This window comes from Xenopus tropicalis, chromosome 2 (assembly GCF_000004195.4).
Source record: "Xenopus tropicalis strain Nigerian chromosome 2, UCB_Xtro_10.0, whole genome shotgun sequence".
In the NCBI taxonomy this organism is placed as follows: Eukaryota; Metazoa; Chordata; class Amphibia; order Anura; family Pipidae; genus Xenopus; species Xenopus tropicalis.
This window is the reverse complement of record NC_030678.2, coordinates 105,769,849-105,784,855: the sequence shown is the minus strand read 5'-3', so window position 1 is coordinate 105,784,855 and position 15,007 is coordinate 105,769,849. Positions and strand designations below refer to the sequence as shown.

Here is a 15,007-nt window from a genome sequence, read left to right as displayed (position 1 = left end):
TAAGCTCACTAGCATGGCTGCCTGTCAAGCAAAGGATAGCTTACAAAATCCTTCTGCTGACATTCAAAGCCCTTCACTCCTCTGCTCCTCACTACATTTCTTCACTGGTCTCCCTACATGTTCCTGGTCGTCTCCTCCGCTCCTCTCAGAGCCTCCGTCTCTTTACACCATCCACACCCACTGCGCTCTCTCGTCTTAAACCTTTCTATCTCGCTGCTCCTTACCTCTGGAACTCTATCCCTGAATCCCTCCGTAGGGAAAACTTACCCACTCTCTTTAAGAAAAAACTCAGCTGTTACCTTCTGGAGCACTAAAACATTATTTTGCCCAGTCCTGCGCTTAAGGGCAAATGCCCACACCTGGTGCACTCTTACCTTCCAGTTTGTGCCTGTATGTTACCCAACCACTTAGATTGTAAGCTCTACGGGGCAGGGACCTCCTTCCTACTGTGTCTCATACCACATGGCACTTATATATATATATATATACATATATGTATTTATTTATTATATCACTTGTCCTCCCTGTGTGTAATTTTGTATTCTGTAAGACTGTACAGCGCTGCGTACCCTTGTGGCGCTTTATAAATAAAGTTATACATACATACATAAAAATGGTTCTGTTTTCCTAAATTCAATATATTGCAAACCTGCTTCTTTTTAGGTAAAAAGCTGTAAATGCAATACATATCCTTTAATAGAGGAAAAAAGAAAAAAATATAAACTGGTATTTTTTCCCATAAAAGGTGGCAACCCTAATACAACCCCGTATGAAAAGGGGCTTTAGGAGTTATATAATGTAAGCAAAGAGCTGACTAGATCGTATAAATTGCACTTGTTAGTAAATATGCCACACAATCCTTTGCGCTAGTGCCCCTATTTATGTGTGCGCAACTGCCCTAATAGGATTGTTTTTCTAATTAGAAGGCTTGTCACATGATTTTAGGGTGGCAAGCGATTTAGAAACAGCTTTAACCATAAGTATCGGTCATGTGCCCATCGTTTGACGTCTCTGGCCAATAGGTTAACGTTTCTCACAAACAGAACAAGTAGGAAAGCTGCCGCAATGTCTCCTATTGGCTGTCCTACAGATCACGCCTCTGGGCACAAGGGCGCTCCTATTTCCGTATACGCTCTAGTCAAGTGACGCGAAGGCGGAGTTGTTTTCGCCATGTTTTCTCAGGCGATCCAGTAGGGGAGCTCGCTAGAGAGAAGGGTCCCAGGTAAACAGCGCGGGTGATGCCGGCGGGGATGAAATGACATCAGTTTTGATGCGCTGGCTATAACTTTTCTCATGAAGGAAATATTCGTGTTACATGTTTGTTTAGCTCGGTGTTACGCTAAAATACACTGGACATCGTTCAGTACTTCGGTGCAGTTTGGATCTGTATTTAGGAGTCGTGTTTGCTAAATATGCTTGTCTGATTTATACATTGATATGGAATTGTAAACCAAGCTCTCCATTATACAGGCGTTAATGCTTACAAATATTTCTGTGCTCACAAAGCCATAGCAAGTCCATAGCAAATATTTCTTTTAGTTTCTTTTCCTAGACAGGTATGAGCTTTATTTGGTTATCATTTGCAGATTGTTCATCACATTTACATCCATTCCCCAGTGGGATTTAGAATATGAGATGTCCTGCCTATCACATGCACGCAACCGGCTTGCTTCACTTTCATAGGGGGCTCTGTAACCTGGCTGTATATTTTGTTATCATTTATAATGTGGAAAGACTAAGCGATTTGCTGGATATGATGGAAAAGTGATTGCTGGACCAGCAGTTGAAAAGATAAAGCTAATGTTGGCTGGTTTCCTAGGGGTTAATATTTTGTCACTAGGACAGAAGTGCAGGATGTGACAGCACAGGCCTCAGATCTAGGGTGGCAATCAATCGATTGGTCTTATTAAGGAATCTCTATCAGCTAATGATTTAACATTTATATTTGTTTTAGAAATCTGAAAATGATCTGTTGTACTTTGAGACTGCTGAATGTAAAATGCCCAGAAATCAGGTAAGGTGTGATCGTCTTCTAGGACTACATGCCTGAAAACTCATCTAAATTTTTTTATACCCAAATATGCCTTCTCTTTGTTAGTTTTCCTTTAACCTGTTATATATAAAATATGTTCTAAATGAAAAGTTTAACTAGCATCAAATTTACATACCAATTAGTGACCCATCAAATAATCATATCAAATTGTCATATATATATATATCATCAGTAAATATATAACATTTTTTTTCTTAACCTTGAGACACTATTTTTGGATATTTTGTGTGCTTATTTACTGTGGCAGTGTTTCAGTATAGGATTATTCAGTGTCATTTGTTTCTATTTTTCATGATAGTAAGCTAAGATAATAGGGAGCATCTAATTTATAGTATATACAAAATATTAGAAATAAAATACACGTCTTTGGTTAAGAGCACTAGATGGGCTAGATTCTAGTATATTGATATATGTATATATTTTAAAACATCATGGTAAAAATGTATGTAATCTCAGCAAGTTTATGGAAGACATTTTGAATTTTAACTCTTTGGGAGGAGTCTCATACTAAAAAAGATAATGTTGTTTATTTCTAGATATATTTTGCAGGGTCAGCACTAGAGTGTCCTACCAAGCAATTATCAAGAGAGATTTTCAACAATAAATTTATTGTAGTAATCTTAAACTGTAATAGGTGTATTTTTCAAATATATTTTGGTGCCTAATGATCTCTGAACTGGTCAAATGGATCAATAACGACTTGGGTTTCATTTGTAATGTTGTTAAGATGATTTTATACCCATACCAATGTGGTTCATTGAATGTTGAAAATTCACTTTCCCCAAAGTTGCATTGTTCATACTGGTTTGGAGCCCAAAGCAGTTATAAGCTTTATGGCTGTGGGGATTTTTGTACTCATTTATTTGTAGGTGTGGATAGAATTGTCATTACTAAAATATAATGTCTCTGGAATTATCTGGAACTTTATGTACTGGATAATCACAAATGTGCCGGTAAAGTAAGTAAATTGTGCTAATTCATTTTATTCTCAATGTTCTCTCATTTAGTAGGACAGAGATGCTTTTGTTTAACTCTGGTACAGACAGTCCCCACTGTAACGTGTAGCACTTGTTACACTATGTTTCTGCAGAACTTAAATTTAACCAATAGGTGTCTGAAATTACTGGTGTTTAATTTCATTTCTTAATTGGTGATTTGCTGTATAATAAGGTAGCCGTTCTTGGAGTTTTGTTTTTGGAATAGGCACTAGGGGAAGGATTTGCAGATTGAGTAATTTTACCAGGCAGATCACATGCACCTGTCAGATGCACACTGCAGTACCGTATATACTCGAGTATAAGCCGATCCGAATATAAGCCGAGGTACCTAATTTTACCTAAGAAAACTGGAAAAACTTATTGACTCGAGTATAAGCCCCTCAATGGTGCAGCATGAAAAGCATCCATATACCGGTAAACAAAATCTTTAATCCAATAACTAAATATGGCATTTCTGTATTCTTTAAATACAGTAAATTGCTGTTCTGGATGTCACTTCAATGAATACAAAATTATTCTATATAAATTTGATAAAACAACTACTGTGCCACTAGCCATAGAGCTTAGCAAGTTATGTAAACCTCTCATAATATAGAGACCAGTACATCTCTCTTTTTTATTTTTTCATTCATGACTGTACATAAGCTGAGAAGAACTGCATGTGGGTACTTTTGATTTAATTAGGTGAGCAGTGATTATGTAAAGAGCTTCAGAGGGGCCTCTTGATATTAATATGAGTGTATTAAGCAAGGCTAGGGCCCACGGCTAGCACAAGGATATCGTAACCAACTTATACTAAGCATTTCAACAGTGTGGAGTAATGAAAAAAATTGCTCCAGTGGTAGCATTCTATGCCCATAAATCCGCAGGTAGCGGCATATTTAACCTGATCACTTGCTCAGTAGGTATCAGTTACCAGTCTAAGTAAGGCTCTGGTTAGAGGGAGGTGCCACGGTGCTGCTCTTTGTGTCACTTACTGTCATGTTGGCACTCAACACTAACTATATAGTGGGGCTCTGTGCTCTGCTAGGCTGTTCTGCTGCCGTTGTCCTGGCGTCCACAGGGGTCCAGGGAGGGGGGGGCTCGGGGGGGCTCCTCAATGTGTCCCTATGTGCTGCGCGCTGCACATAATGTAGCGTGCACGCCGCAGGCACAGTCTGCCTACGGCTCAGGGGCGCTCCTCCTGTGCTCCAGTGTGTCCCAAAGTGCAGCGGCGCAAAGAGCATAATGTCGCGCGGGCGCGCCGCTTGTACATGCTGCTGAAGGCCGCGCAACTACCGTATTCCATGTAGTTTGGGTGCAACTACCGTATATACCCGAGTATAAGCCGATTGTTACTTTTTAAGCACATTTTTAGGGCTGAAAAACTCGGCTTATACTCGAGTATATACGGTATATAGTTTTAAATAAAAATACTTTTTTTTTTTTATTTTTAAGCATCTTTTATTACTGTCTAATGAAGGCTATTTATTGTAGGTGTAAGTGTAATCCATTTAAGTAAGGATAGTCCCTCATGTTGGGTTGCTATCTTTCCAAGTGTATAAACCTAAACGGTGACATTGTGGGCCAGTAAGTGGAGGTGGCGTTTGCGGCAGGGTAATGAACAGTGTGGGACTGGATAGTTTGGCAAGTCCCTCTAGCAGCAGTCTGTCTGGGTCTTAGAACTCTGTAAGAGAAAACCTTTCACAGGTAGTAGTAGGACTGTTAACTTCTGCAGTACACCGCCAGTTTCTGTGAAATTTTTCTGTTGCCTTGATCAAGCTTGAGGTAGGTTTTAAGACACATGGTGCATTTTTTTTCTTCACCAAGCTACTATTTCTTCCCAGGAAGAGCATGAGGTCAGGAAAACATACATTGAGCTTAATTGTGTGCGCCTCTGTTTACTTAACCTGGCCAATGTCTTTGAACTGTAAGTAGTATACTGTCTTGTGCAACTATCTACTGGTGCAATTATATGCAGCCTGTTTCTGCTGAGCTGTTATACTGTGCTGCAGTGTTGTGTTTTTTGGACTTTCCCCTATTTCCCATTGAGGTCCTACATTTGATCCAGGCCCCTTTTGCTCACAATAAGGTTATAGATAAATACATTATTGTGGTAAAATAGATCTTTACCCTATCTGACCTTCAGGCTGAGCTTTCCCATCAATTAATTGTTGCCTCCTTTTGGGGTCTATTTCAGGAAGACAGGTCATAAATAATTTGACAGCTAAAAGGCATCCTGCATAGGGAGTACTTTTTTCACATTCATTAAATGTAATAAGGAATTAGTTTGTCTGGTCTCAGCTTATGATACTGGGCATATTTTGGTGTATTTTTAGTGGCGCAACAGTTTTGTCTCTCAAATGCAAAAAAAGACCTCAGTTGGTAATTTTTTTGCACTTTGCCTACTGTGTGGGATAGCCCAATGCTGGCCGACTCGCAGGTAAACTTGCAGGCCTGTGCCTTTGTGTTCCATTTTAGAGAGCAGAGATCTGTGGGCTGTGCCTAGAATCCGGTTCCGATTGCATTAAGTGGTTCTTGATTTTAAAGGCATGGGTGGGGGGAGGCCCTACCTTGCCTTTTAGAAATGTGTGGGCTGGCCTGGACCTGCAAGTTTACCTGCAAGTCAGGCAGCATTGGGCTGAAAAATTGCCTCCCGCATGGGATCCAGATCGGTTGCGGGCTAAAGTCCAGCCAGAGTACTCATGACTTAATTTGTGTGCCGCGACTGGACTGCTTCCTTGGTGGTGGGGGAACTGTTAGAGCCTGACCTTTGTAACAGCATCTCTGATGGCTCGGGTCGAATTCAGATGGAAAATTCCTTTCTTAACCTCAGGCCGGGCTTGGGATGAGAAGGGCTGAGTTCAGTCTGTCCTTACTGCCTGTTGTAAGGCAGGCAATTGAGACATGGCTGGACTGTGCCTCCTGATATTGCTTTTTGATCTGAAAGAACAGGTCAAGTGCTGCTAAATTTAACAGAGACATTGTTACGACATAGGCAATTAAATAACCAAAACACTGATGCCTACAAGGATCCACAATAATTTTCTAAGTGTAAATTAGATAAACACTGATTTATGAAACTGTACTTTGGCCCCAATAGGTAGCCATGCTTTTAGGAGATATTTTATATGACATGGTAATAAGGGGTAATGTCGTGATCCCTATTGTGACTCTTGATTTTATGATTATCTGGAAAAAATGGATACCTGCATGGCTTAAACAAAAAATAGGGAAAATTCAAGCTTCCATCTTAATTTATCTAAGCTTTATTTATGTATTGTCTGTGTATTTTCTTGAAATGGCTGCTCTTGTGCTACAAGGCTATAGGAAATATTCCTTTTTTTCAGAATATGGTGCATGCATTCAAGATATACTGCTTTTCGAAACCCTCCCCCTTTTTTTATATTTGTCCATCCGCTGCATGTGATTTTTAGAGGAAACACATGATTCTGTCATGTTGTGAATTAGTGAAATAATTTCTCTCATTACACACTGGGCACATGATTTATGTTCAGTGTGGAACAGTTTTCTGGTTTGCTTGCTTAATTCTGAACTTACTCTTTAAAAAGCACTTTTATCAAGCAAAAAAAAAAACCAGAACAAGACGTTCTTCATAACAGTGACCTAATAAAGTCTGAACATAAAATAATTGCATACTAGCTTTCCCAAATTTTTATCTGCGTGATTCATCAGCATTTGCTATCATATTAAAAAAAAAAAAAAAAAAGGTACCTTGTGACAAAATGTGAATTGCAGTTTTGTAGGTTAGCCTTTAACTAAACCTTTAAATCGGGTACACATACCTTTAATAAATTGCTTCTACGACTGGAGGGCAGTCTCCCTTAGTGGGAGAACCCCATCTGTTTCTTAGATTTTACTGTAAAGCCTTCATGGGAATTTAGACACAACAGTCCCTTTTAAATAATGGACAAAGTAACTGTATGTATGTATGAGACATTAGGTTGGATAGTTGAAGTGCTGTAACCTCCCCACCTTATTTTCAGCAGTAGTTTACATTTCTCAGAAAATGGCTCCTCAGAAATAAGTTTTCATGGAACTCTGCATACATTGCAGTTTCTGTCAGCAGAAAATACATCCTCCCGTTTTTTTTTTCCTGTTTCCAATTCAGGAAGGAAAAAGTGCTCCTAAAGGACCTCATCACTATCCAGAAAGATGTACTTAAATGGTATGCTGCTGTTAGGTTAGGCATTTGTGCATGGGTGTGACACTCTTGCTGCAAAAAATTATATTAGTTTCAGCTAATGTTTGATTTCCCAGTGCCCCACGACTTTACATTATTGCACTGATTTTCCTGATGTGCAAACTGTATTCAGGTTTGTAGGCACTCTCCTCACGACTCTTCTAATTATAGAGTATGGTGCCCTACAGCTCTTACTTGTCTATGACTCCTATACACCATACTAGAGCTATTACCAATTAAGTAATGCCTACTTCTAATGCCAAGAATTTATTAACTTGGTCAGTGATGTTGGAAGATTCACCAATGGTAGATATATTTTTATATAAAATGTATAATTATACAGTATGTATACACACATATATCGTGTTAAATTAGATCAGACAGTGTTATTGACTGTAAAAAAACATTCTTCTCAATGAGTTAAAATAAAACATTCTTCTCAATGAAGTTCAAAAAGATCTTCATGTAGAAATGTAGAATCTGTGGTGCTGGAAACTGGTACTTCTCTGTCAGCACTGTACATTCTACAATCGGTGGCACTTAAGGGCAGTATATTGTCTGGTGTTCTAATTTCTTAAATAAAACGAATGATAAAATCTAGTTGTTATTTTGAGAAATGGATTTCATCAGTGGATTCTGCTTTATGTATATAATGGAAAGTAATTCCATCAGAGCTGTTCTGTTAAGTCATTTGACAAGTGCATGTGATCTGCCTGAAAGAATTATTTAATCTGCAAGTTCTTCTGCTAGAGCCTGTTCCAAACACAAACCTCCCAGAAAAATATAAGCAGCATGAGGGTTATGGTTGCTATAAACGCGCTAACATTATCGTACAAAACAAGGTTTTGTACAATATTTGGTCTGTTATGGTGGAAGACGAGGTGACTGATATCAGCAAAAGCCTTGGTTAGCAGGTGTCCTCACCGAGACAAGATGGAAAATTGGAAAAATTGAAAATTGGCAAACCGTTAATGCTGAATCATCAGATAAATATAGAATTCTTTTGTTTCTGTATATCTGACAATTCAGCTCTCAGCATTAGTAGAGAAAATGAACAAGGAGAAAGATCGTAATTGTAACATGTATGGCCACATTTAGATTATTATAAATTAAATCGACAGTCAAAGCAACCGTGATAACTAACAAGAACTGGTTAACAAGAGTTGCAGAGAAAAAAGTGCTACATGTTACAGGACTATCTGGTTGTATCAGAATTAAACAAAGGGACCTCTGTCCTGCTAAATGTCTAATGTGAGCATAAAATAAATTAGCTCTTTGTTTACCTTGCAGGTGCAGCTTCAATTGCCCGATAACATAAAGTTCCAGATAACAAATCCAAACACATTTATCGGCAATGACCACTTCTATTAACACCTACAAGCTAATAAGGCAGTCCTACCATTTTCTACCCAACCCTAATCTAAGCAGACAGATACCGTATGAGGGATTATACACAAAATGGCTGCCTCCCTGTTATTCAGTTTATTTTGGACAACATCTCAAAGAGTCAGAACAGTGGGAAGTTAGATGAGCTGCTCCTCTTTCTCCTATAATCTGCTGATGCACAATCCATTTTCAAAGGAACGAATAAGAATTCGTAGTACATGGATTTTCTGCTTTTTCCATTTTGTTAAATAGGGTTTATGGCACCTGGCAGCCAAAAAAGTTATTACTTTTATAAGTCTGAACCCTTTATCAAAGTAACAGCTTAATTGTAATACTATTCTACTGTCTGTCTGAAATATGCAGGAAATACCTTGTTCCTTAAACTACCAACCAACTACTCCCTCTAGCCAAGAGTGCACAAAGTGGGAGCTAAAATGTGCTGTCCACATCAGCCTAATGTACCTGCTCAAAATTTTTCATAGTTTCCTCCAGTAAGCTACACCTGCTAAATAATATTTTAGAAGGGCAACGGCTATGGCTAGGCAGCCTAATAAGAATAGAGCTAGAATCTGCACTGTGCAAGGTATGAAGTGAGTGTTGTATGTGAATTTAAGTGTTAAGAATGCTTTAGAAATAAGAATGTTTGTGGTGGTTCACTGCACGTGGTGGGAGTTCTTGGTGTAAAGACAGAGTAAGTGGAATTAAAAAAAAGCATGTTTCACTGCCCCTTTTACCATATATTTACTAATACGCTGAAAATGCAGAATCCGCCTATCTATGAACACATGGTGTGGATTTTATGGAATAAAAAAACTGCAAAAGTATATATTTTAATGATTAAACCTGCCAGGTAGGAACACACTTTCTCACCAATGTGGAAAACACAGTGTGCAACTAGCCTGAGAGGGGAATGTTTACACTAGATAGACATTACATGTTAATAATATTTCCTCTCTTCCTTCTATTCATAGATGCTGACTGATATTAAAAACTAAAGTGGGGAAACAAGGTAAGAGCCTTTTTGCTGTACCCAATAAATAGTTGTTGCTTAGAAAACAAATTGTTCTGGCAGTTTATCTCTCATTTTAATTCAGTATGTTACTGGGAACGAAATTTGACAGTTGGTATTTTTAAAATAACATATTATGGGCATTACCATTATTGTTTTGGAGTATTCTTAATGTATACCCCCTTGTTCAGCATGGGTGCAATGAATAGGGCTTGGGCTAAACATTCTTGTGCCTATTAATTTAATCATCAAAAATCTATGATTTCTATTACTTCTTGAGCAAAACAGAGAAACTGAAGCTGTTATGTTCATTTACCTGTCTTCCTATATGATTCTCCACTAGGGATATATGACTCTAGCCCACAGTTGCTCTTGGATAACTCATATCAAGCCTTGCCCCAAAGTTCTCCTTGGGCTTGATTGAAGTTATTTAGATTAACTCAGAATATTAACCAGACAGCTTTATTTGAGGTATACATTAATACAGAGTGTTAAATAATAGCTTATCCTGAAAGCATGTGAGGATGCTGGGAGAATACACAAAATGTTTCTGTTTAACCATTTCTTTGTCCATGGGGCTGACCCTGTGGCATTTAATTATTATCTTTGTTTTAAGCATAATTGCACCTCTCTCTATCTTAAGGAAAAAGCTGTCTCACTGAGTCATCAGAATAGCCCAAAAAGGTATTTCTGGTTATAGAGATAATTTACAAGAAAAAACAAAAACATTCTGAGGCCTTAGTAAATAGAATGAGCTTTAAAATCTTCCTACAAATTTGTTACCTGTGTCATGTTCTATAATCTTTGTCCATTATGCAGGGGGATTAACTGTGCACTGGGAATCATTATTGTTTTGTACCCTGCAAGGAAGTAGCTTCAGTTTCCCTGTTTGCCCTTTTTAGCTCAAGAAATAACAGAAACATGATTACATTGTGATTTTTAATGTAATAATATGATTTGAACAGTTACCTAAGCCTCACCCCCTGTTCTCTTGCTGATCTGGCTGAGACTCAAATAAAATGTAACAGTAGTCATAGTAGCCTGTATCCTAAAAATCCCACAATTCCCTGCACATGTGATGTCAGTGAGGAAAGCAGCATCAGTACAATGCATTGTGGGTTATGTAGTTCATGCATGCTGTCTGTAAGCTGTGGAGAAGTTGTTACAATTTGTAACATCAGTATTTTAGTCCCTCCTCCCCTGCCAAAATATCAAATGATGCAGATAGAGAAAAACTGTTTTGCAGCTGGATTTCAGCATATGAAAATGGTATTCACCGTTTTTGAAGGAACAGATTATAGGGACAGGGTTTCTTTAACAAATTTTAGTTCAGAAACCGGAGTTCCCCTTTAACTACAAAATAGAGCCCATCCCATGATTAAGTTATCCTAAGAAGTCCTGTGTTGGAGAGTTATTGCCCATTCTGCCTCAATATCGCCTTCCTAGCTTAAAACATGGGGGCGTGAAGTCTGATTCTGGGTGTAGTTGTTGATGGAATCATGTATATTTTAATAACTTCTGGGGGTCAGACTGATAAATCAGGGATATATTTTATTCCCTATGCATTCACAACTAGCAAGCCTATCATATACACTTTTTTTTCTTAATAGTCTATTTATAGGACATTTATTATCTAGTGACTTGAATTACTATTATACTAATTGCTTGTTTCAAAAGGTAGACTATCAAAAGTATGCATGTCCTTGATTCCTGCAGTCAGAGGCTCCAGATGGCTAGAGGCTGCCAAATTCCTTTTGATTGCATCTTGTAGGCGTGTAGTTTACCATGAATGTTACTGAAATATTAAACTACAAGATAACTCACACGGAACTATCTTTGATTACACTCGCTGTGCCCCAGATATTAGTGTACCAATTGAATATATTCCAAATTCTACATAAATGTAATACTTTTTTACTGTTTAAAACAGCATATTTATTTTTAATACAGTTTAAATTTATTCAACATAAATGTTCTTATCTTACAGATCATCACTTTTAAAGGAAGATTGTGTCTGTTACAATGTCTGCCAAATCCTCACTGCTGAAAATAATTCTTCTGGGAGATGGAGGAGTGGGAAAAAGTTCTCTCATGAATAGATACGTCACTAATAAGTTTGATACACAGTTATTCCACACAATAGGCGTTGAGTTTCTCAATAAAGAGCTGGAAGTGGATGGTCATTTGGTTACAATGCAGATCTGGGACACTGCAGGCCAGGAGCGCTTTCGGAGCCTGAGAACTCCCTTTTATAGGGGTTCAGATTGCTGTTTACTCACATTCAGTGTTGATGATTCTCAAAGTTTTCAAAACCTGACCAACTGGAAAAAGGAATTTATCTACTATGCAGATGTCAAAGATCCTGACAGCTTTCCTTTTGTTATCTTGGGAAACAAAATAGACATCACAGACCGCCAGGTGTCCGTTGAAGAGGCCCAGGCCTGGTGCAGAGACAATGGAAATAATCCTTATTTTGAAACTAGTGCTAAAGATGCCACAAATGTTGCTGCAGCTTTTGAAGAAGCTGTTAGGAGGGTTTTAGCCATAGAGGATAGATCAGATCAGCTAATAAACACAGATACAGTTAACCTGCATAGAAAACCTAAGCCAACTACTGCTTGCTGTTGACTGTAGCATTTGAAAGGCAATAACCCTTTAACCCATTTAGCACTAAGTGAAACCAGCCATGCAAGCCCATAAAGATGGCGGTCATGCATGTAGCATTGTTTGGGTAAACAAAATGAAGAATATCTAATAATTAGGTCTGTGAGGACATCAAATAATTAAAATTGGTTTGGCTAAAACAGAGCTGTTCTAGCTTCTTGCACAATGAATGGTATCATTTATTAAAATATTATTTTGACTTAGGATTTAATAAAATACTTCACTGAAGTACAAGTACTTGTTTCTGTGGACACATTGAGTTCTTACATCTATCCTCTTATTGCAATGCAGACATAAGTTCTTTGTATTCTGCATCGCTAAGGGCAATGGCACATGTTGTGATTTTGGCCACTTCTGTGCTCAGTATTTTTAATATTTTAGAGGGTAATGGCAAATTGCCTGAATTTGTGCCCACCACTTTCAGGCAATTACCACAGCATGCAGTGGAGGGCAAATTGGTACTGGTGCAAAGTTGCCCAGTGTGTCATATCCCTAAAAGAATGCAGTAATGAATTAGCTAATTTTTAAAGGGATAGAACCTGCAGATTTGCAAACTAGAAGTGTCAAAGCACTCAAGGGGTCACAACCACTGTGTAGACCATATACATTGGATATAAAAAGTCTATACACCCCTGCAAAATGGCAGGTTTTTGCTTAACAAAAAAAAAAACAAGATAAATCCTGCCACAACTTATTCCACATTTATTGCAAAATAAACAAATCAGAAACCTTTTAGTGAAAGAAGGAAAAGCAAAAAATCACACAAAAACAAATACCTGCCATTTTGCAGGGCTGTGTAGACATTTTATATCCAGTGTAGAAGCATTAGAATGATATATATATATATATATATATATATATATATATATCTTGAAAATTAGTTGTCTTTTAACTTGAAATCATTTTGGCTTTTGCTAATTAAACCAAGTACCTCTACGTCAGATACACTGGGTATATTAAACTACCTAACCTTTATTACACTGAATTGCCCTTAGCTTACTATTCTAGACCAGTGCTGCCAAACTTATAAGGCCCACATTTATTTAAATTGATGCTTTTCTTTTGCCTCTTTTCTGCACACCCATACTATTCTTTTTAATTTTCTTTCTTCCATATTGATTTTCTTTAATTTCAAATATGCTGTTCCTTTCCTCCCTATTCATTTTCTTATCTCATCTTTAACTGCACTTTTTTTTTTTACCCCGTTTTTTTTATATTCTGCTTATTAGGTCTTCCCCTTTTCATTCATGGTCAGCCCGCACCCGTGGCTTTCTGTTCCCTTCATCTCTATGTTCTGTTCTTCTCTTTCAATTTTACTTTGCTAGTATTGTCTGTAACATGTAGCTTTGCTTGCATACACAAGGGTGCCTCACCTGTGTTTGTTTTTTTTTCTCCAGTCCCTGAACAGCTTCTTAATTAATAAATGCAGTTAGGTGCTAGACAGCACTGAGCACAGGGCCATTAAAGGTGGCCCTCTGCTAGCCACAAGTTTGACAGCAGTGTTCTAGAGTATTTCATGCTATTGAACATTTTTAGCTTTATAACTGTACAAAAATATTGCCTCTGGCCAATTTAGCCACTGTGTTTATCATTACTGGTCCTGCTGCAGGAATGAAGGCCTTGCAAAAGAGTTGCCAAGGTTACTGTTGATTACTGTAGCCAAGACATTAAATTACATTTTACAGTAATGTGTTTTTCATATTTGGAGTAATTTTTAGCAATATATACATATATATATATATATATATATATATATTGCTTGTGGAGCAGTATACTCCATTTTTCAGCATAAGTGCAATATACAAGGACTGTGCTCAACATACTTTTCCTCTATTATATTAACTTCCTGGTTTGTAAAGCACAATCAAAACAGTGCAATAAGAAGCCTTCTATATAAGCTAAGCTGGAGCTTTTGTTAGACTGTGACAGCAGCTCATACAGCAGGCAGCAGGCTACTCCATGGACTGCTCATTTGTTTTGATTGTACTTGGAAGAACAGAAAGTAGCGTGTGACTTTACTTTTAAATGCTTTGTTTAGTGGAATAAATAAAAACAAACCATGCCTATATAGACAAAGTATGTTCAGCACAAGACCTATTCAATATATCTGGAAAACAAATGCATGCTTAACTTCAAAGCACATACTGAAATCTAAACAAAGGAAATAAAATATATTCAATTAAATAAAAAAAAGTGCATGTTTGAGTAAAGCACTACTTGGGAATATTTTGTTTTTTTTTAATTCCAGAGGCAATTTATAAACAAATTATAATATCTAATAAACTTTCCATGTTAATATTTTGGCAAAAAAAATGTAACCATGTAATTTTTACAGGTACTCCTTTTTAAACTTGACATTTTGTTTTCTGTTTTTAATTCTTAAAACTGCCCAGTAAAGCTGCAAAATAAAAACAATGTGTGTTTGTATTTGTAGTAGATTAAAAATTGGTAGTTTCTAGTGTAATTTTTATTCTCTTTGAACAATCTCATTATCTGTTTGCCATTTATCTTTTCTTGTGGTTTCATGGACAATCCAACCGTTGAAAAGCATTATGCTGCAATTAGTGGTAGGTTTTCAAGTGCAAAATATGGGGCAGATGGATTGCATTAATAACCTAAAATTTGGAAAGAAGTTAGTTATACAAGTATAGGATCGTTATCCGAAAACCTGTTTATCCAGAGAGCTTTGAATTACAGAACCGCTGTCTCCCATA

The 15,007-nt window shown here is 37.4% G+C and overlaps 1 protein-coding gene across 3 annotated transcripts; it reads left to right on the top strand.

The window, feature by feature from the left end:
* The first annotated feature begins 1,082 nt into the window (after positions 1-1,082).
* Positions 1,083-14,705, top strand: rab9a (RAB9A, member RAS oncogene family). Of its 3 annotated transcripts, none has more exons than XM_012957296.3 (4): positions 1,083-1,222; positions 1,955-2,014; positions 9,592-9,629; positions 11,617-14,705. In XM_012957296.3, exon 4 carries the CDS (start codon positions 11,652-11,654, stop codon positions 12,255-12,257), a length of 606 nt encoding a protein of 201 aa, XP_012812750.1. In that variant the 5' UTR covers positions 1,083-1,222; positions 1,955-2,014; positions 9,592-9,629; positions 11,617-11,651; the 3' UTR covers positions 12,258-14,705.
* The last annotated feature ends 302 nt before the right edge of the window (positions 14,706-15,007 follow it).